The sequence below is a fragment of the Macaca nemestrina genome, chromosome 8, assembly GCF_043159975.1.
Source record: "Macaca nemestrina isolate mMacNem1 chromosome 8, mMacNem.hap1, whole genome shotgun sequence".
In the NCBI taxonomy this organism is placed as follows: domain Eukaryota; kingdom Metazoa; phylum Chordata; class Mammalia; order Primates; family Cercopithecidae; genus Macaca; species Macaca nemestrina.
In genome coordinates, this window is record NC_092132.1 from 52,593,187 (window position 1) to 52,616,610 (window position 23,424).

General features: G+C 36.2%; 1 protein-coding gene across 1 annotated transcript in view; it reads left to right on the forward strand.

The window, feature by feature from the left end:
• Positions 1 to 2,013: 2,013 nt before the first annotated feature.
• LOC105497261 (uncharacterized) overlaps positions 2,014 to 23,424 on the forward strand; it is a 75,706-nt gene continuing 54,295 nt past the window's right edge. The window contains exon 1 of the mRNA XM_011768259.2: positions 2,014 to 2,098. Coding sequence (XP_011766561.1) covers positions 2,065 to 2,098 — 34 coding nt within the window. The 5' untranslated portion in view covers positions 2,014 to 2,064. The remainder of the gene's footprint in view (positions 2,099 to 23,424) is intronic.

The window sequence follows — 23,424 nt, forward strand, 5'->3', positions numbered from 1 at the left end:
TCAGTGATCTGGCTAGAAAACAAAGAATTATCAGAGGCCAAAGTAAAAGGTAAATTAAAGTGGGAACCTAGTATGGTGAGCAGAGTTCATATTCTGAGGGTGCTGCTAAACCAAAACCAACTTTCCCAGATTTTTAGGGTGTCGTCGGGGGACAGGCAGAGGAAAGAGTCTAGTCCGACCTGGTAGAGCTCAGCATAGGGAGCACCACAAAGAATCCTCTTTCAAGAAAGGATGACATAGCCCCCTGAAGACTGAGAAAAGAAAGTTGCCTATTTTGACATTTCCCAGTGGAGGGGAAACAGATATTTCTGAAGAATCGGTAATCACTTCTTCATCAAGTTTGTAGGAATAGTTCACACTGATTGGCTTAACTAGCAAACCTCTTATTCCTCATGCTTCAATATGGTCTGTCTGTTCTCTGGTTCTAGGGTTTGTCTTCATTACTCTACTCTCCTTCTTCTGGGTCTTAAATCCCATAGTATGTCCTCGTTCTTGCTTTACTGCCTCATTTTGCTGAAGTGTATCTTTCAATAATTTTCTAAGAACCGATCATTGAAAGTATATATGCCCGTCTTTGTTGGGCAAATACGACTGCTATTTGTTTACTGAAGTCCATTTCCTCTTCTTTCTAGGTATATGGTTATAATTCTCATCTTCCATGTAGCTCAATTATGACCAATGGAATGTACAAAGTGATATGCCACTTCCAGACCTGGCTTGTAGAAACCTCTCATGTGTGGCCCCTCAAGTTTGTTCCCCCTCTGTGTCCTCTGTGTACTTGTTGGAGGTGGCAGTGCCTTTTTGGCCTGAGTTCCCTGAGTGACCACATGAAAAGCGACATCTAGTAGCATGGATTGATACCATGGTCCATTAGAAGAGCAAGAAATAATCTTCAAATACACACACACACACACACACACACACATACATTTGTTTACATATGTATATATACACATCATAATAGTATTCCTTTATTTTAGCATATGCTGCTATCCTACTAATGTTATATACTTTGCATGCTTGCAAATATCTTTATCTTTACATTTCGGCAATATATTATACAGAATTTTAGTTTAAAAATATTTTTTTCCTTAGAATGTTGAAGACCTGACTACATTGTCTTCTAGGATCCAGCATTGCTATTGAGGGGTCTGATGTTATTTGATTTCTGTTCTTCCTTTGGAGACTACTTTCTTTCTTCTGGAGCTTTTCTTGTAGAACATCCAATTCTGAAATTTCAAGGTGGTGTCATTTGGGTTCATCTTTTTATTTTATTCACTTTTTTGGGTACTTAGGGAGCTAGTCAAATTTAAGGGCTTATGTCTTTTAGCTTTAAAATTATTTATTGGATTTTATATGTGATAATTCTCTCCCCTTTATTTTCTCTGTTCTCTTACTAGAAGTATTACTCTAAAGATATTGGAAATGTTTATTACTTTTTCTTTTATATTTTCCATATTTTTGACTTTTTGTTTTACCTTCTGTGAGGTTTCCTTGAATTTTTATTGTAAATATAATTTTCTATATCAAGATTCATATTTGGTAAGTTTCTAAAGTCATTATTTTTTTCCTATTCTATTTTCCAAGCATCCTTCTCCTCCTATTATTGCCCTGGTAGACAGCTATTATTATTTTAATGGTACATAATTACACATGAACACAAGCTGTAACATTCCACAAATTGGGATCATCTAGAATGAATTAAGATATGCATGTACTCTTGAAATGAAGAAATATAATAACTATATAAGATATTACTTGCTTACAATAAGTATTTAATTTGTAGTGAAAGAATTCACCAGAAAATAAGAGGCTTGAAAGACTTACTCAAATTTATAGGTGTGCCAAAGGTCCTGGAGAGAAGCTGAAAGACCCTTTACTGATATGTATAATTTATATAATGTGAAGGCTTAAACCTATTGTAAATAAATAATAAGGTTTGATAAATCATTTTTCTTTGATTCCTTCTTATTTTAATTTCTATTAAACCTGGTTTCATTTTTTTATTCACAGAAGCAAGCAAACATTTTCCTCTAATTTAGATTCTTTAAACAAAAGTTGCAAATGAATGTAGCTTTCATCTATTGTAAAATTAAAAGTAGGTAATTCATTATATTAACACTCTTCTCCTAGTATAACAGAAATAGAAGGATGTATTATATTATAATTATACTTTAATAACCTTTTTCTCCACTTTAATCTCACATCAAAATAAATGAAATATTTTAAAATACTTTTTTAAGCACAAAAGAAGAGAAAATATAGAATTCAGTTTATTACCCTGAATAAACTGTGTGCCCACAATTGGAGCAATGCCAGGGATGAATATTTTTAAATGTTTCTTCTAGAAGAGGCTATTTTGAAGCCTTGAGTGTTGTGTAGGCATCTAGAAGCAACAGAACTCAACTACAACAAATGAAGCCTTTATTATATGTGTGTATGTGTGTGTTTGTGTAGGTATGTAAAGCTTATACTTTTAATTCCTCAGTAATATTTAATTGTATGAATATAAAACATTTTGTTTATTCTTTCATTGGTTGATAGACATTTGAATCATTTTCACTTTTTGGGTATTATGAATAATGTGAATAATGGTGCTATGAATGTCCATGTACAATTCTTTGTGAGGAAATGCGTTTTTATTCCCCTTGGGTAAATATATTGATGTATAACTACTAAAATATATTGAAGTATAACTACTCATAGAGTAGGTATAGATACAACTTACTAGAAACCTGTCAAATTGTTTCCTAAAGTTCTTAAATTTTCAACCTACCAGTGATGTCTGAGAATTGCAGATCTACCGCATCCTCCTCAACATTTGGTGTTGTCAACACTTTTCGTTGTAGCCATTTTAGTGATGGGAAAGGGAATCTCTTTCTGGTTTTGGTTTTCATGTCCATCATTACTAATTATGCTGAGAACTTTTCATGTATTAACCATTGATATATCTTCTTTTGGATGCCAATTCTTTTGTCCATTTGTAATTGATTATTTGTGGTTTGGTTAATTATGTGCAAGAGTTCTTTACTTATATGGAAAGATTATAGACATATAATTTGAGAATACTTTCTCTGAGTCTATGTATTGCCATTTATATTTTCATGGAGGGTTTTTTAGCTAATTTTAGTTAATTTTGATGAGGTAATGTTTTCCAGTTGAATTTTAATTTTGATGAGGTCCATGTATCTCTTTTTATGTTAATATGTTACTATTTTATGTTAATTTTATGTTACTACATGTCTTTTTAAAGAAATCCTTGCTAAACATAAGGTTACTAAAGTGTTTTACTACGTTTTCTTCTAAAAGTTTTATAATTTTAGCTCTCATATTTAGGACTGTGATACATTTCAAATTAATATGTGTATATGGTGTCAAATAAGGATTGAAATTCATGTTATCCAGTTATTCCAATAACATTTGTTGAAACAATTTTCCTTTCCCCATTGCATTTAACTTACATTTTTGTCAAAAATTAACTGCCTGTGTATATTTGGGTCTATTTCATTTAATTTTTGTCTGTCTTATGTCAATATCACATTGTCTTGATGCTGTAACTATAAAAGTAATTTGGAAAACAGGCATTGTGAATCATTCAAGTTTGTTCTTTTTAAATATAGTTACAGCTATTCTAGGTCTTTTGCTTTTTAATAACAATTTTAAAATTAATTTCTCAATTTCTTTAAAAACATGCCTGTTGGGATTACACTGCATCTATGGATTAATTCAGGAAGAATCGATGTGTTAACATTATTGAATCTTCTACTCTTTGAACATGACATTACTGCATTTATATAGGCCTCCTTTAATTTCTCTCTGTTTTTTATTGTAGAGGTCTTTCATATCTTTTGTTAATTTTATTTTTAAGTATTTTATGGTTTTGATGTTATAAGTAATCTTGCTTTGGAAATTTTATTTTCCAATTTTTTTTTTCTAATAACGTGTAGAAATAAAAGTGATTTTTAAATACTGATTTTTAATTTTGTTACATTGTGAAGTTCTCCTGAGTAGTTGTATTGAGGATTCCTTAGGATACTCTGTCTTGTCTGTGAATAGAGGCAATTTACTTCTTCCATTTCATTCTTTATGCATATTAATTCTTCTTCTTGCCTTATTGAACCCTCTAGGACATCACTGGTGAAAACAGGCCATGCCAATCTGATCCTCAAAATCCTTGAATGAACCTTTATAAAACTTAGAAAAGAATCCAAAGTCCTTGCCTTAGCCCACCAGATCTGGTCCTAGTTCCCCTTTTCTGTCTAATACCACCAGTGGTACCGTCTAGTGAGTCTGGCCTTTTGGATTCAGAAGGAGCCACACTTCCTGCTGCTACAGGGCCTTTTCTTAGGTTTTTCTCGTGCCACCAACTCTTGGGCTGTTTGGCACTCCCTCATCTCTTCTGAGATGCCCAGAGCTATTGCCCTGACCACCCTATCTAAAGCAGAGAGATTATAGTTTCTGCAGAACTTGTATCTCGATTTGTAAGTATACATTTACTTTCTTGTATAACTGGTGCACTGAACCAGCAGAAAGCATCTTGTTTCCTACTGTCCCTTTGATTTGCTAGTTTTCTCTTGCTTCTGGACAAAAAAATTGACAGCATCCATATCTCTTAAATGATAAAAAGGACCTGTGATGATCATGTTAAGGCACAAAACACAGACTAAAGTTGGTACCATCAGCTCTCCTTACACACAACCCTCATGCCTCTCCTTCACCTGCCTGCTGTGGCTCCTGACCCCAACAGAAATGAGGCTGATGGTTGTGCTGGGAAGGGAGGAAGGATGAAAGACAAGGCAGCAGTGTAGTCTTCGTTGGCGGGTACTGGGATAAGAGAACTTCATAGTTTCTGGGCCTGGAAGCGGTTTAAAGCTGACTCTTTCTTGGGCTCTTTATTTTTCTATTTTTCAGGGTCTTCCTCTAGGGACATTCTCTGAAAAGTCAGGATTAGAGTGAGGAAAGTGAGGCAGGGATATGTAAGTCCAGGGTTGAGTACGGTCTTAAAGAAATAATATTTTGTTCATCATAAATTCTTTGGCACTAATTTTGACTTTTTTTTGAAATAGTGCATTAAAATTTTACTTATCTTGGTTACTGAATTTTTGCTTTTTGGTGCTCCTTAAATTTTGTGCCTGAGATGAGTATTTTATTCACATCACCTAGTCACAACCTTGTACTTCCTGTGACATAGGAGATTCATTTTTTCTCTTGCTAGTCACACATACTTCAGCTCCTCCTTCTTTTTTCTACAGCACATAAAATATACCTTTGGGTTCCTGTCAACCTCCTAGATTGTACTCTAAGGTAGAATTTAAAACAGCTCCGGGACAGCTCTCGCACCTTCTGCGTTCATCTGGTGCACTGAAGTCTCAGTTTCCTCTACTGGACAAATTCTGGAAGAACAGACCAATCTGAATACAGAATCAACTCTTCTTTGTTCTGTTATAGAAACAGCTGGCTGGCCTGTTTCTGCAATTTGGTTTTCCAGGTTGTAGTTAGACATCAGTTCATTGTATCTGAAGGACTAAGATAAGGGGCAGCCACACTCAAATGCTCACTTTTTTTTTTTTTTTTGTCTGGGGAACTCATTGCATAACATTATTTGAAGGAACCCTTCCAACAAACCTTTTTCCAGTCTCCAACATGGTCGTTTTCACTATGGATGAATGGTTTTAAAGGTGAGGAAACTTTGGCTGAATCACTTATGTTTTTATTAAGAGATGCTTTATTCATTAGTCATCAGGAAAATGAAAATCAAAACAACAATTACATACATTTTAAACTCATAACATTGGCAGAATTTAAGTCTTGCAATATGAAGTGTGGGCACAGATTAATATAACTCTTCTAAGTTTTTGGTAGAAGTATAAGTTGGTACAAGCATTTTGGAGAATGATTTGGCAAAATGTTGTAAATTAGAATGTGTTCATGCTGTAATTCCAAGCAATTCCATTCCTGTGGATGTGTCTTAGAAAACTCCTTGTGTATGTGCACTTGTATATTTGCACAGAGAAACAAGTATAACAATGGTACAAGAATATTCTTTGTAACATCATTTGTTAAAGGAAGAAATTAGAAAAAATATTGCCCATTAACAGAATGGCTAAATTAATCATAGCCTAGTCATCATGAAATTCTGAGGCTGGCATGTGGTATGAGCTCAAGAAATTTTAGTCTTATACTCCCCACTTAGCATCAACATACGGCTAAATCATTTATTAATTCCGCTTGTGATCTAATACATCCTGTGAAATGCAGCATTTAATATACTTTGGTATTGTGGTTAAAATTCCAATGTGATACCCAGTTTCTCTGCCTCTCCATTGAACCATAAACTTCATGAAGGCAGAGATCATTTCTGTTTTGATCACCCTTCTATCTCCTGCACCCAGCACATTGCCTGGAAAATTTCAGAGGCTTCATAAAATTTTGTTGATGGAACAATTGAGTAAATGTATGAACTATTTTTCCATAACTATTGTAAAGCATATCTGAAAATAACAAGCTATTTAATGTATTTCATCATTTTGTAACAACATAAATTCTTACTTTGTAATACTGATGAAGAGTTAGGAATACAGAGTGGATCGTAAAAGACATTGGGAAAAAGTAAAATGCATGTGATTCAGCAAAGATCAGTAAGAAATGTTCAATGAAATGAAGTCTTGCTTATATTCTCCAAGTCAGAACATGAAACGCTTTAGAAAATAGCATGGAAGTGGCTAGTGGCAGGTTTTCGCTATATTCTGTAATAGCCTCTGCACCTCTCTATCCTGAAACGATAAACCTTATTCTCTGTGGATTTACCTGGATGAAAACCAATCAGGCAACTGTACAAATACTACAAACACCTGCACATCAGAAAAATTTAACAGTGCCAGCACCAAATAGTTCTTTTAGTTTATCTCAAAGAATGTTCCCAGCTAATCCTCTCTTGGGGACATAGATAAACACTCTGAAGCTAATACAGTCTTAACATAAATTAAAAATAATGCAGAAAAGACATTTTAGAGAATACAGTATTTTGTTACCTTTGGATTTCTATTCCCATTTTGTGAGTCTCATTGTTGAAAAGAAAACATTTTCATATTATTGTTCTGAAGAGGCCAGTAACCTCAGCACTACACACTGTGGTAGATTTTTTTCCTTTTTCCTCCCTTGGTAACAACTTAGAAAACCCAGATGCTAAGCTATGGAAGAGAGTCCCACAAAGCACCTGGCTTCTTGGCAGATACCTCAGGTAGCTGGGCGGGTAGCTGCTTTTCCATCTGAATTTTTTAAAGTTGGTTTTAGATCCAAGATTTACTTCTAAATTTAAAATATCTAGATTCTTGTCATATTGTCATTTTAAAAAATTGAAATTGTAGTGAAATGGTATCAAAGTAAAATTACATGTAAAAGTATATATTATATTATTGTATGATGTATCATATCAACTATGATATATATTACAAATAATATATTTACCTTTTACTGTAATTTTCCTGGGTTTACTTGCATCATAACTATAAAAATAATTCCAGGGTTATATTTTCAATAAATATTTTTCTTCTTATGATAATCTAAAATAGCCGTTTTCTCTAATATCGCTTCTAAAAATACAAATTTAATCAATCAAGCATCTAAGTAAGAGATATCATTTAAGAATATCTCCTAATTAATTAGTGATTGCTTATATCCTGCCTAATCTACAAGTTCTGTTTTTTTGTATCTCTCTCAATGTAAGAACAGTTTTTTACTTACCTTTTCTATGATTTCTAGTTTATTTCTGTTCATTTCTAAAATTCTGCACCAATGCTATTTGAAAGGCTTTTTGTTAGTAACTCCATTTATCTCCAAAATGTCTTGACATTTTGAGTGACTCTTTTTACTATGACTCAGACAATGTTTTCTTTTCATCTCGTCTATATCTAAATTTTGATATTTTTTTCATTTGTTATTTTGTATGAAATTTATTTTTCTTTTTCTTTGCCCCTACCACACTTTAGTAATACTACCTTCTTAAGCCATGCTTAACTTTCTAATGAGTGTTTAGGTTTGTTTTATATATATAAAGCCATGTAATATAAATTTCATAGATTTTTTTTCCCAGAGCCTAAATGGTATATTTCTAGCACATTTCTGTTGTCCTGTATTTCAGAGAGTTTCACTCAAGAGCATCTCAATAACATAAACATATTTGGTTAGATGCAATAAAGATTTGCTGTCTAACTGCATCCAATTGGAATCTTATACTCTATAAAGTAAGAAGAAATTAATTTGAATGGTTATATAACTTCACTACTGAGTTTGCCTCTTCCTTCTGTTTATTGTACGTTAGCAATTGAATTTTTGCCACTGCTTCTTACCCTTAAACATCAACACATAGCTCTTATTATTTTTAAAATGAGGCAATATGGTCATTAAAAAAAAAAGCTCTTATCTTCTGGCAATAAAGAAGCAAGATAAGAATATTCCCCAGGGGGCGGAGCAAGATGGCCAAATAGGAACAGCTCCAGTCTCCAACTCCCAGCGCGAGCGACACAGAAGACCAGTGATTTCTGCATTTTCAACTGAGGTACCGGGTTCATCTCACTGGGGAGTGCCGGACGATCGGTGCTGGTCAGCTGCTGCAGCCCGACCAGGGAGAGCTGAAGCAGGGCGAGGCATTGCCTCACCTGGGAAGCGCAAGGGGGAAGGGAATCCCTTTTCCTAGCCAGGGGAACTGAGACACACAACACCTGGAAAATCGGGTAACTCCCACCCCAATACTGCGCTTTAAGCAAACAGGCACACCAGGAGATCATATCCCACACCTGGCCGGGAGGGTCCCACACCCACGGAGCCTCCCTCATTGCTAGCACAGCAGTCTGTGATCTACCGGCAAGGCAGCAGCGAGGCTGGGGGAGGGGCGCCCACCATTGCTGAGGCTTAAGTAGGTAAACAAAGCTGCTGGGAAGCTCGAACTGGGTGGAGCTCACAGCAGCTCAAGGAAACCTGCCTGTCTCTGTAGACTCCACCTCTGGGGACAGGGCACAGTAAACAATAACAAACACAGCCCAAACCTCTGCAGACGCAAATGACTCTGTCTGACAGCTTTGAAGAGAGCAATGGATCTCCCAACACGGAGGTTGAGATCTGAGAAGGGACAGACTCCCTGCTCAAGTGGGTCCCTGACCCCTGAGTAGCCTAACTGGGAGACATCCCCCACTAGGGGCAGTCTGACACCCCACACCTCACAGGGTGGAGTACACCCCTGAGAGGAAGCTTCCAAAGCAAGAATCAGACAGGTACACTCACTGTTCAGAAATATTCTATCTTCTGCAGCCTCTGCTGCTGATACCCAGGCAAACAGGGTCTGGAGTGGACCTCAAGCAATCTCCAACAGACCTACAGCTGAGGGTCCTGACTGTTAGAAGGAAAACTATCAAACAGGAAGGACACCTACACCAAAACCCCATCAGTACATCACCATCATCAAAGACCAGAGGCAGATAAAACCACAAAGATGGGGAAAAAGCAGGGCAGAAAAGCTGGAAATTCAAAAAAGAGCGCATCTCCCCCGGCAAAGGAGCGCAGCTCATCGCCAGCAACGGATCAAAGCTGGACGGAGAATGACTTTGACGAGATGAGAGAAGAAGGCTTCAGTCCATCAAATTTCTCAGAGCTAAAGGAGGAATTACGTACCCAGCGCAAAGAAACTAAAAATCTTGAAAAAAAAGTGGAAGAATTGATGGCTAGAGTAATTAATGCAGAGAAGGTCATAAACGAAATGAAAGAGATGAAAACCATGACACGAGAAATACGTGACAAATGCACAAGCTTCAGTAACCGACTCGATCAACTGGAAGAAAGAGTATCTGCGATTGAGGATCAAATGAATGAAATGAAGCGAGAAGAGAAACCAAAAGAAAAAAGAAGAAAAAGAAATGAACAAAGCCTGCAAGAAGTATGGGATTATGTAAAAAGACCAAATCTACGTCTGATTGGGGTGCCTGAAAGTGAGGGGGAAAATGGAAGCAAGTTGGAAAACACTCTTCAGGATATCATCCAGGAGAACTTCCCCAACCTAGTAGGGCAGGCCAACATTCAAATCCAGGAAATACAGAGAACGCCACAAAGATACTCCTCGAGAAGAGCAACTCCAAGACACATAATTGCCAGATTCACCAAAGTTGAAATGAAGGAAAAAATCTTAAGGGCAGCCAGAGAGAAAGGTCGGGTTACCCACAAAGGGAAGCCCATCAGACTAACAGCAGATCTCTCGGCAGAAACTCTCCAAGCCAGAAGAGAGTGGGGGCCAATATTCAACATTCTTAAAGAAAAGAATTTTAAACCCAGAATTTCATATCCAGCCAAACTAAGTTTCATAAGTGAAGAAGAAATAAAATCCTTTACAGATAAGCAAATGCTTAGAGATTTTGTCACCACTAGGCCTGCCTTACAAGAGACCCTGAAGGAAGCACTAAACATAGAAAGGAACAACCGGTACCAGCCATTGCAAAAACATGCCAAAATGTAAAGACCGTCGAGGCTAGGAAGAAACTGCATCAACTAACGAGCAAAATAACCAGTTAATATCATAATGGCAGGATCAAGTTCACACATAACAATATTAACCTTAAATGTAAATGGACTAAATGGTCCAATTAAAAGACACAGACTGGCAAACTGGATAAAGAGTCAAGACCCATCAGTCTGCTGTATTCAGGAGACCCATCTCACACGCAGAGACATACATAGGCTCAAAATAAAGGGATGGAGGAAGATTTACCAAGCAAATGGAGAACAAAAAAAAGTGGGGGTTGCAATACTAGTGTCTGATAAAACAGACTTTAAACCATCAAAGATCAAAAGAGACAAAGAAGGCCATTACATAATGGTAAAGGGATCAATTCAACAGGAAGAGCTAACTATCCTAAATATATATGCACCCAATACAGGAGCACCCAGATTCATCAAGCAAGTCCTTAGAGACTTACAAAGAGACTTAGACTCCCAAACATTAATAATGGGAGACTTCAACACTCCACTGTCAACATTAGACAGATCAACGAGACAGAAAGTTAACAAGGATATCCAGGAATTGAACTCATCTCTGCAGCAAGCAGACCTAATAGACATCTATAGAACTCTCCACCCCAAATCAACAGAATATACATTCTTCTCAGCACCACATCGTACTTACTCCAAAATCGACCACGTAATTGGAAGTAAAGCACTCCTCAGCAAATGTACAAGAACAGAAATTATAACAAACTGTCTCTCAGACCACAGTGCAATCAAACTAGAACTCAGGACTAAGAAACTCAATCAAAACCGCTCAACTACATGGAAACTGAACAACCTGCTCCTGAATGACTACTGGGTACATAACGAAATGAAGGCAGAAATAAAGATGTTCTTTGAAATCAATGAGAACAAAGATACAACATACCAGAATCTCTGGGACACATTTAAAGCAGTGTGTAGAGGGAAATTTATAGCACTAAATGCCCACAAGAGAAAGCAGGAAAGATCTAAAATTGACACTCTAACATCACAATTAAAAGAACTAGAGAAGCAAGAGCAAACACATTCGAAAGCTAGCAGAAGGCAAGAAATAACTAAGATCAGAGCAGAACTGAAGGAGATAGAGACACAAAAAACCCTCCAAAAAATCAATGAATCCAGGAGTTGGTTTTTTGAAAAGATCAACAAAATTGACAGACCACTAGCAAGACTAATAAAGAAGAAAAGAGAGAAGAATCAAATCGACGCAATAAAAAATGATAAAGGGGATATCACCACCGACCCCACAGAAATACAAACTACCATCAGAGAATACTATAAACACCTCTACGCAAATAAACTGGAAAATCTAGAAGAAATGGATAATTTCCTGGACAATTACACTCTTCCAAGACTAAACCAGGAAGAAGTTGAATCCCTGAATAGACCAATAGCAGGCTCTGAAATTGAGGCAATAATTAATAGCCTACCAACCAAAAAAAGTCTAGGACCAGATGGATTCACAGCTGAATTCTACCAGAGGTACAAGGAGGAGTTGGTACCATTCCTTCTGAAACTATTCCAATCAATAGAAAAAGAGGGAATCCTCCCTAACTCATTTTATGAGGCCAACATCATCCTGATACCAAAGCCTGGCAGAGACACAACAAAAAAAGAGAATTTTAGACCAATATCCCTGATGAACATCGATGCAAAAATCCTCAATAAAATACTGGCAAACCGGATTCAGCAACACATCAAAAAGCTTATCCACCATGATCAAGTGGGCTTCATCCCTGGGATGCAAGGCTGGTTCAACATTCGCAAATCAATAAACATAATCCAGCATATAAACAGAACCAAAGACAAGAACCACATGATTATCTCAATAGATGCAGAAAAGGCTTTTGACAAAATTCAACAGCCCTTCATGCTAAAAACACTCAATAAATTCGGTATTGATGGAATGTACCTCAAAATCATAAGAGCTATCTATGACAAACCCACAGCCAATATCATACTGAATGGGCAAAAACTGGAAAAATTCCCTTTGAAAACTGGCACAAGACAGGGATGCCCTCTCTCACCACTCCTATTCAACATAGTGTTGGAAGTTCTGGCTAGGGCAATTAGGCAAGAGAAAGAAATCAAGGGTATTCAGTTAGGAAAAGAAGAAGTCAAATTGTCCCTGTTTGCAGATGACATGATTGTATATTTAGAAAACCCCATTGTCTCAGCCCAAAATCTCCTTAAGCTGATAAGCAACTTCAGCAAAGTCTCAGGATACAAAATTAATGTGCAAAAATCACAAGCATTCTTATACACCAGTAACAGACAAACAGAGAGCCAAATCAGGAATGAACTTCCATTCACAATTGCTTCAAAGAGAATAAAATACCTAGGAATCCAACTGACAAGGGATGTAAAGGACCTCTTCAAGGAGAACTACAAACCACTGCTCAGTGAAATAAAAGAGGACACAAACAAATGGAAGAACATACCATGCTCATGGATAGGAAGAATCAATATCGTGAAAATGGCCATACTGCCCAAGGTAATTTATAGATTCAATGCCATCCCCATCAAGCTACCAATGAGTTTCTTCACAGAATTGGAAAAAACTGCTTTAAAGTTCATATGGAACCAAAAAAGAGCCTGCATCTCCAAGACAATCCTAAGTCAAAAGAACAAAGCTGGAGGCATCATGCTACCTGACTTCAAACTATACTACAAGGCTACAGTAACCAAAACAGCATGGTACTGGTACCAAAACAGAGATATAGACCAATGGAACAGAACAGAGTCCTCAGAAATAATACCACACATCTACAGCCATCTGATCTTTGACAAACCTGAGAGAAACAAGAAATGGGGAAAGGATTCCCTATTTAATAAATGGTGCTGGGAAAATTGGCTAGCCGTAAGTAGAAAGCTGAAACTGGATCCTTTCCTTACTCCTTATACGAAAATTAATTCAAGATGGATTAGAGACTTAAATGTTAGACCTAATACCATAAAAATCCTAGAGGAAAACCTAGGTAGTACCATTCAGGACATAGGCATGGGCAAAGACTTCATGTCTAAAACACCAAAAGCAATGGCAGCAAAAGCCAAAATTGACAAATGGGATCTCATTAAACTAAAGAGCTTCTGCACAGCAAAAGAAACTACCATCAGAGTGAACAGGCAACCTACAGAATGGGAGAAAATTTTTGCAATCTACTCATGTGACAAAGGGCTAATATCCAGAACCTACAAAGAACTCAAACAAATTTACAAGAAAAAAACAAACAACCCCATCAAAAAGTGGGCAAAGGATATGAACAGACACTTCTCAAAAGAAGACATTCATACAGCCAACAGACACATGAAAAAATGCTCATCATCACTGGCCATCAGAGAAATGCAAATCAAAACCACAATGAGATACCATCTCACACCAGTTAGAATGGCGATCATTCAAAAGTCAGGAAACAACAGGTGCTGGAGAGGATGTGGAGAAATAGGAACACTTTTACACTGTTGGTGGGATTGTAAACTAGTTCAACCATTATGGAAAACAGTATGGCGATTCCTCAAAGATCTAGAACTAGATGTACCATATGACCCAGCCATCCCATTACTGGGTATATACCCAAAGGATTATAAATTATGCTGCTATAAAGACACATGCACACGTATGTTTATTGCAGCACTATTCACAATAGCAAAGACTTGGAATCAACCCAAATGTCCATCAGTGACAGATTGGATTAAGAAAATGTGGCACATATACACCGTGGAATACTATGCAGCCATCAAAAAGGATGAGTTTGTGTCCTTTGTAGGGACATGGATGCAGCTGGAAACCATCATTCTTAGCAAACTATCACAAGAACAGAAAACCAAACACCGCATGTTCTCACTCATAGGTGGGAACTGAACAATGAGATCACTTGGACTCAGGAAGGGGAACATCACACACCGGGGCCTATCATGGGGAGGGGGGAGGGGGGAGGGATTGCATTGGGAGTTATACCTGATGTAAATGACGAGTTGATGGGTGCAGCACACCAACATGGCACAAGTATACATATGTAACAAACCTGCACGTTATGCACATGTACCCTACAACTTAAATTATAATAATAATAAATAAATTAAAAAAAAAAAAAAAGAATATTCCCCAAAGTGATCAAATTGCATCTGGAAATAGACCATCCCAAGAGTAGAAAAAGTAGGAAGAAGCACTCACAGGGCAAACAGTGCCAATACTGAAAGATTGGGCTCACTTTGTGTCTAAGAACTTCCCAGAATAAACATCCTAGCTTGTGTAACCACTACCCACACCAACCTTAGCCCTTCTTCATGGTGTAGAGCACTCAAAATGCCTCAAACAAGCACAAAATATTATTGGATTGATTTGTCACTGTTACCAAATGCTCATAAAACGTACTTTAAATATCTAATTTTTAACTTGACATTATTTTATTTTTAAAATACACATTCTGAAGCTCGGAACACTGAAGGATGACTACAGTTGTGAAGTTTCACCTTGGGCAATATAAACTATGAACTGTCATTTGTTATCTTTGACTCTGATCGAACTATGTGGCCTTTCTTGTCTGCTTTCCTCAAACACACTTTAGCTTTTTTTCAGTCACATAATAACTTTGCGTAGCTTGTAAGCTAAGAAGTCAATCCAAGGTTAAGCTATTGCTTGATGGAGAAGAAATAAGTAATTCAATATGAATGTTGTGTGTGACAAGGGCATGTGATTTCAATAAAAGTGACTGGGATATGTGACATAGATCGATTCTTATTCCAGAATCTTTGAGAGTTCTAAGACTAACTGAAGCGGATCCTGAGAGGGAGCTGTCTGTAATGCTGCTTTTTGGTTTTGAAGATCAATGTCTATGCTGGTGGTATGGCTTGCTATAATCAGGCATGTGAGCACCCGTATTGACTCTTTTTATTGTTGTTGTTTGTTTGTTTTTTGAGACGGGGTCTCGCTCTGTTGCCCAGGCTGGAGTGCAGTAGCACGATCCAGTCTCACTGCAACCTCCACCTCCTGGGTTCGAGTGACTCTTCTGCCTCAGCCTCCCATGTGGAAGCAACTCTCCTACCTGAGCCTCCCAAGTAGCTGGGATTAAAGGCGTCTGCCACCACTCCCGGTTACTTTTTTTTTTTTTTTGTATTTTTATTTTTAGTAGAGATGGGGCTTCACCATGTTGGCCAGGATGGTCTGGAATTCCCAACCTCAAGTGATCCACCCCACCTCTGCTTCCCAAAGTGCTGAGACTACAGGTGTGAGCTACCGCACCTGGCCCCTTACTGACTCTTAAAGCATGTAAGTTGTCTTAGAGAATCACAAAGACAGGAGAACCTTGAAGAAAAGTTAAATAATAAAGTATAGATAAATAAATCTACACTTTGAGAAGACCTACACATTTGCTACCCTTTCTAAGATCTTCCTGAGTTAATTGGGTTCCATAGGTCTCTAGATGCATAATTTGATCAAGTCCCACTTATTCAGAGAGGGCAATGGTGCTATGGAAATTAGGTATGTTTTTATATTTGTGTCCCAAATATTTTGTGAATATAGGCACGCATGGCTCTATCAGTAAAAACGTTTAAAAGAAAATGAGAAGCTATGCTGAAATAATTCAACTTGGAAGGGAACCATGTCTTATCTGCCCCTAATCAGCAGCTCGCATTCACAGAAACCCGAATCCTGAAGCAGAACTCTTCATTTTCCTGAGACCTCTTTCCACTTCTATTTGATCTTTTTCGTCTTTTCGAATCCCTTCCTTTCCTTCCCTGGAATTTACTTCTGTCTCTTCATTATATTTCTATGATCTTCCGCTTTCCTTTTTTTCCTCATTATTTGCCTTCTTTAAACTCAGTAGGGAACTCTCATGTGTTCCTATGTGTTTTATTTTTGTTACAGTAATGATAAAAATGATTCTTAGTTCACTCAAATCTAAGTGATATTATAATTCCTTTTGAATTATTTATATAATTTTAGTAAAGAGAATTCCAATTGATTTTAAACAATTTAATCATTGAGAGATATTTCATTGGTATCCAATATTCTTCATAATGCTTGCCATTTGTCTAAACATTGCTGCCAGATTTTTAAATATACATTTTTTTACAACTTTATCAACATATATTTCACATACCATAAAATTCACCTGTTCAAAATGTACAGCTCAATGACTTTTAGTATATTCACAGGGTTGCACAAACATCACCACAATCTAATTTAGAATGTCTCAAACTCCCCCAAAGAAACACACATGCATTAGCAGTCATTCCACAGCCCTACACCATCCCAGCCTCAGGAACTCCCAATCCTTCTATCTCTGTTGTTTTACTAGAGATTTGGATAGTTCTTATGAATAGAATCATACAATACATGGTATTTTCTGACTGGTTTACTTAGCATAATGTTTTCAAGGTTCATCTTCGTTGTAGCGTGTATTAATGCTTCATGCCTTTTTATAATATAATAATAATTTTACATTAATAAGTACAAATAACTTTATAATGTTATTATACATCAATTCTGTCTTAGTCACATAATAAAGCTCAAAATGATTTAAGAAATAACTTCACATTTAATGATGAAACAGAGTATGTGAATGTGTATCTCCTAATTCTGATGAATAATTATCTTATTATCTAAATGGATAATTAAAGAAGGAGAATAGATATGTTCCCTTCTGTCAAAACCAGCTTTCTACTTTTTGTCCGCTGAGTTTCCTCACCTAATATTCTCCTCAAACTTATTGTTTTAGTAAAACTTCCCAGATAAGACATATATTTGTGAGTACAATAGCTGATAGCCTTTTTTTAAAAACTTCTGTCTCTTTATAACAAAAATTCCTCTGTTTTGGGAAGAAATGGAAACGTATATCTGGTCTATTTCTGTCAGGATGAATTAGACAGCAGAGAGATTTCAACTATTAATTTGTTGTAGCACATAATTCAAATATCAATTGATTAAATCCAGCATTCAGTTACTCAATGAGCATTTATCAATCCTGATGCTGTCATGGAATTAGTTTTGTATGAAATTAACTTTGCGTCGGATGATAAAATTCAAGCTTAAAAATAAACCATAACAAAGACCCGTTATAAAATACCAGATGCTCTTTTCAATTTTTGGTTCTGAAATGGATTCATGTCAGCCAAGGCCAAGAGAAATTTTCTCCAGCTATATAAAATTTGTCCAGCTGCAACCCAATAGATGCTTTGTTTCATAATGTTTTTCTATTTGGATAAAATAGTTTTTCTTTTTGGTTTGTCCCTACAGTCTGGAGTTAGGAAGAAGAATCGGACTTGCCATCTTTCTCAGGTTTAATGAGTTTGCAAGTGTACAGGAACAATTAGCATGTTGATGGCAACACCAGATCAGGAACCTAGAATAGCATCTAAAAATAGAGAAATCTAAAAATGTTTTCAATGTGGTGGAAGACTGATTACATTAATGGCCAAATCTGTCATGCTGCCTGTAGCTACATCCATTACTGTATAACTGGAATGTCTCCTCACTTCTGGCTCAGGGTTTGATCATATGACTGACTTTGGACAAGGGGATGACAGAAGATGTGATCTAAGCAGAGTATTTCTGCTGGCACTCTTCCCTCTGACATCACCATGAGAATGTGGCCACATGACCAGGTAGTCTGCTGGTGAATGAGATATGGGAAAAACCCCAGTAGCTACAATCTACCCAGGTATGATGGAATGTGACACTCACTATTAGAGATGTGGGCAAGCTCATTCAATAGCAGATGTTCCCAGCCAAGTCCAGCCTAAATTTCTGACCCACAGACTCATGAACTTAATAAACATTCATTAGTTTGCTAATAAGTTCTTGTGGTCCTTCATAATGTGGCATTATCATAGTAATCGATAATTGATACATGGATAGATCCTCAAAAACTCATCCTACTTATATTGTTAATGCTATCAGAATACCTTCTAGTCTATATAGTAAGGCAGGTAGAATTTAGAAATATTTCATATGCAATAATATCAAATTTATCTGCTATCATAGTGAATAACATGTTGAATTTTGGATGAGGATTTCTTCAGATGATTGAAACTTAGCATTTAAACATATTAATTAATTTAAAGGTTTAAAAATAAACCTTTGTGTAAAAATTGAGATACTTATCTAAATTTTGTTAAAGGAAGGACTTAAAAATAAGTGTTTATGGTTTTGTTTTGTTTATTATAAAAATAGAATATTATTATTATGGAAAATTTGAAACACAGACAGAAAAATAAAAGGAAGACAATCATCTATCATTCCAACATTGAAAGCTGACTGATAGTTGCTAATATTTTACATATTTTAGTGCATTTCTTTCTAACCTATTTCTTTGCATAGAACTTATTTTACATAGCTATGAGTATATTGTTAGGACAGTTTTGTATAAGCATTCTTTAAGTTACTATAAGCTATTAATAAATATTATCATAATAGCTGTTTATCACAGCTTGGAGGTAGATTTACCATAATTACTACAAGCATTCAATTTTCATTGGATATTTAGTTTCATGCTTCATTTTATTTTATTACTAGTATGAGTAATATGTTGGTAAACATTAAGGTACACTGGTCCTTTTTTTATATGAGAATTACTTATTTTAACATAAGAGTCCAAAAAGTGAAATTATAGAGTCAAAAGATATAATATTTTAAGGCTCCAGGTACATTGCAGAATTATTTTTTCAAAGGGTTACAATATAGTGAATACAAAATAGTGAATACAATTCACTAATAATGTATACTTTTGAAGCCAAGTTATTTGAGTGTGAATTAACCTTTACTTGATGACTCATGGCCATCGCTATGAATATTCATTATTGCATAGTACCCAGGGATGATTTCAGGAGCTATTGAGGACTCTAAGGCTGTTTTCTCTAATATGTCTCCCCCATCGTAGTTTTAGTTGGTGTTAGTTTCTTTTTTATTGTTTTCTGTCTTTTTATTTTATTTCTATGCCTGAAATCCAAATGATAATATCCAGTTTTGGGAAGGTAGTTCTTGGGACAATGGGAATTCATGTATAATGTTGATAGGAGCATAAATTGATATATTTTAAGAAGTATTATTTGAAACAGTAATCCACATTCCAAAGTATTCTATACTAAGTATTTATAGTCATGCATTACACTAAGAAAATAATATGGGTATAGAGGGAAAATTCATCAACAAGGATGCTTATTAAGTAATTTTAATAATAAAAATTCTAAAAAACTAGAGCAAATAAACAATGATATATGTATATGGTAGAGTATTACAGATATTTAAAACCATGTAAAAGAAAATGTAATAACGTGGGGAAAATTAAGATGCATTAATGACAAAGAGATATTATCAAAGATGATCTGTACTACATTTATATATGTATACAACATAGTACCAATGTTATTTTTAAAAATACTATAAATGGTATTCCAAAATTATGCTACAGAGCTATAGTAACAAAAACAGCATTGTACTGGCATAAAAACGTACACATAGACCAATGGAACAGAATAGTGAACGCAGAAACAAATCCACACATCTATGGTGAACTCATTTTCAACAAAGACGCCAATCGTATGTTCTTGGCGTCTTTGTTGAAATTGAGTTTGCTGAGGTGAAATACCATATATGTATATATTATTGTTTATTTGGCCTAGCTTTGAGAGAAAAGGTCTCTTCAATAAATGGTGATAAGAAAACTGAATATCCATATGCAGAAGAATGAAACTAGACCCCTATATCTTTCCATATACAAAAATCAAATCAAAATGGATTAAAGACTTAAATCTAAGACTTCAAACTATGAAAATGATGCAAAAAAACATTGAGGAAGCTCTCCAGGACATTGATCTGGGTAAAGATTGCTTGAATAATATCCCACAAGCATAGGCAAAAAATGCAGAAACAGACAAATGAGATCACATCAAGTTAAAAAGCTTCTGCACAGCAAAGGAAATAATCAACCAAGTTGAAGAGACAACCCACAGAATGGGAGAAAATATATGCAAACTAACCATATGACAATAACTAGAATACATATGGAGCTCAAACAACTCCAAAGGAAAATTCTAATAAACCAATCAAAATGGACAAAAGACCTAACTAGACATTTCTCAAAAGAAGACATACAAATGGCAAACGGGCATATGAAAAGATGCTTAACATCACTGATCATCAGAGAAATGTAAATCAAAATTGCAATAAGGTATTATTTCAACCCAGTTAAAATGACTTTTATCCAAAGGACAGGCAATAACACATTTTGGTGAGGATGTGGAGAAAGGGAACCCTTGTACACTGTTGGTGGAAATGAAGATTACTACAACCACTTTGAAGAGCAGTTTGGAGCAGTTTCCTCCATAAACTAAAAATAGAGCTACTAGACAACCCAGCAATCCCACTACTGGGTATGTACCCAAAAGAAAGGAAATCAGAATATCAAAGAGATCTCTGCACTCCCATGTTTGTTGCCGCACTGTTCACAATACCAAGATTCGGAAGCAACCTGAGTGTCCATCAACAGATGAATGAATAAACAAAAATGTGGTACTTATACACAATGGGGTACTATTCAGCTATAAAAAAGAATGAGAGTCTGTCATTTGCAACAACATGATGAAACTGGAGATCAAGTGAAATAAGGCAGGCACAGAGTGACAAACTTCACATGTTCTCACTTGTTTGTGGGACCTAAGGGTCAAGTCAATTGCACTCAGAGAGGTAGACAGTAGAAGCAGGGTTATGAGGCTGGGAAAGGTACTGGGTGGATGGTTAATGGGTACCCCCCAAAAACAGAAAGAATGAATAAGACCTAGAATTTGATAGCGCAACAGGGTGACTATAGTTTATAATAATTTACTTGTACATTGAAAAATAACCAAAATAGTATAATTAGATTGTTTGTAGCACAATGGGTAAATGTTGAGGGGATGGATACCCCATTTTCCATGATGTGTTTATTATGCATTGCATGCCTGTGTCAAAATATCTCATGTACCCCATAAATATATATATACCTATTATGTACCCATAAAAAGTAAAAATTAATATAAAACAAATAAAACAGTATTCTGTATGACAGGATTAGGGATAATTTGTGAAATCTTTGTTGTTCTTTCTAAGCTTTCTACTTGCATAATCTAAAGAATAAATGGGTGTTGAATGAGGGTTTAAGGTACTCACCCTTGAGTAAAGTGCATGAGTTCTAATGTGTGAATATTATGCCATATCTTTAGGCTGCTCAGATGTTTCTTTATTTCTCTTCACAATCCTAGCCATGTATTTGGGTTGACAAATGAATTACCATGAAATGGCTCTACTATTACTCCTGGGTGATCATACATTGAGTGGCTCTCTTGATGTTTTCAATTGCTCCCCTATATTTCGATAGATGTGCCAATTATAACATATGCCCCATTATTACTCATCATTCAATCAGCTGAATATTTGAGATATAAAATTTATTAAGTGTCCCAGACTTAATGCCCTTTGGGACCAAGGAGTTTATGTAAAATAAAAATAAAGTAGATTAGCCACTGGCTGAGTAGAAAGAAAACAGCTACCACTTACCATCGTCTGATTATTGGCAGAAGCAACATGAGCCTTGTGATGCCGGCTCTGATGATTTTTCAAGTGAAGCTAGAAATCCAATTTTTAAAGCTATCATTCTATTTTTATATCTTAGCTATTAATTCAAAATGTACAGGCACAGAAACATGACTGCAAGTTGCATGAGTCCTGTGAGCAGCCAATTTGTGATTTCTGATGTTTAGACATGTCAACACGTCAAATTTGAGGCACCTACAAGCAAAGAATTCTAATATAAAGACCAATAATTTTGCAGTAAATAATCAATTCACTTATTAAAGAGACATATAAGCATAATGTGACTGCAAGATTGTCAAGGTGGCTGAGAGGACAAACCAGTACACCAACATTTTTCTGTTTTATACCCAGGATCTGTGAGTGAATAGTTTTAGTTTTCCTACATATGTCCTTTGCATAGAAATATGTCGAAATGATAAACCTCAGTGTGTACAATTCTCTATTATCAAAATAAATGGGATTCTAAAGGACCTTGAGAAAGGAAATATGGTAATCTGAGCAAAGGGTGGCCTGATTTAGGGTTACTAGATGTGGGGCTATGTGTAGTGTGAATCTATGTTCTGGGGCAGGGATATTTTTTCCTAGTGATCTCTAATGTTGAGATCAAGTGTACAGGGACACACAAACTGCTTAGAAAGCAAGGAGTTCAGACTTGGGTGCTCATTATTTAATAGGAGTTGTCCAGTAATGAATGGTGACCAGTACCTGGGGACTTTGAGACTTTGGAGAAATTACTTACACCTCCTCTCGTTGGGAGAGAGAAACCATTGATTCTGTGGACAGCTGAATCTGGGTGCAGCCCCTACCATGGGGAGAAGAGTGGGGACTAATCCCATTTAGAGTCCTCCTAAAAGAGAGGAGCCTGATCACATCATTCAGGTAGCTCAGCTTGAGCTTCCAGGGTCACTTGGGAACAATTCTCACTGCACTGCAATCAAAGACCTTCTTGCAGATGGAGTGGGGCTAGAATCTGTTGCAATTTAGGGAAAATGAGATTCAGTTAAGGAAAACTATCTTTGAGTGGGGGTAGCATGTCAAGCAATTTTAGCTGGCCCTCAGATTTGTTCCTAGAAAAGGTCCACAGACTATAGTTTGAGAAACATTGCTCTCTCTCTCTCTCTCTCTCTCTCTCTGTGTGTGTGTGTGTGTGTGTATAATATACATAAACATTCAATAGAGTCATATATTCAATGCATTCAAACATCTATATCTACCTATCCATAATTGGAAATATCTGTCTGTGACTCACTGTATATTCCGAAGAGGTCCAAAATAATCCTGTGTGCTATTCCTGAACCTTGACACTTTCTTAGGAAAAGGTA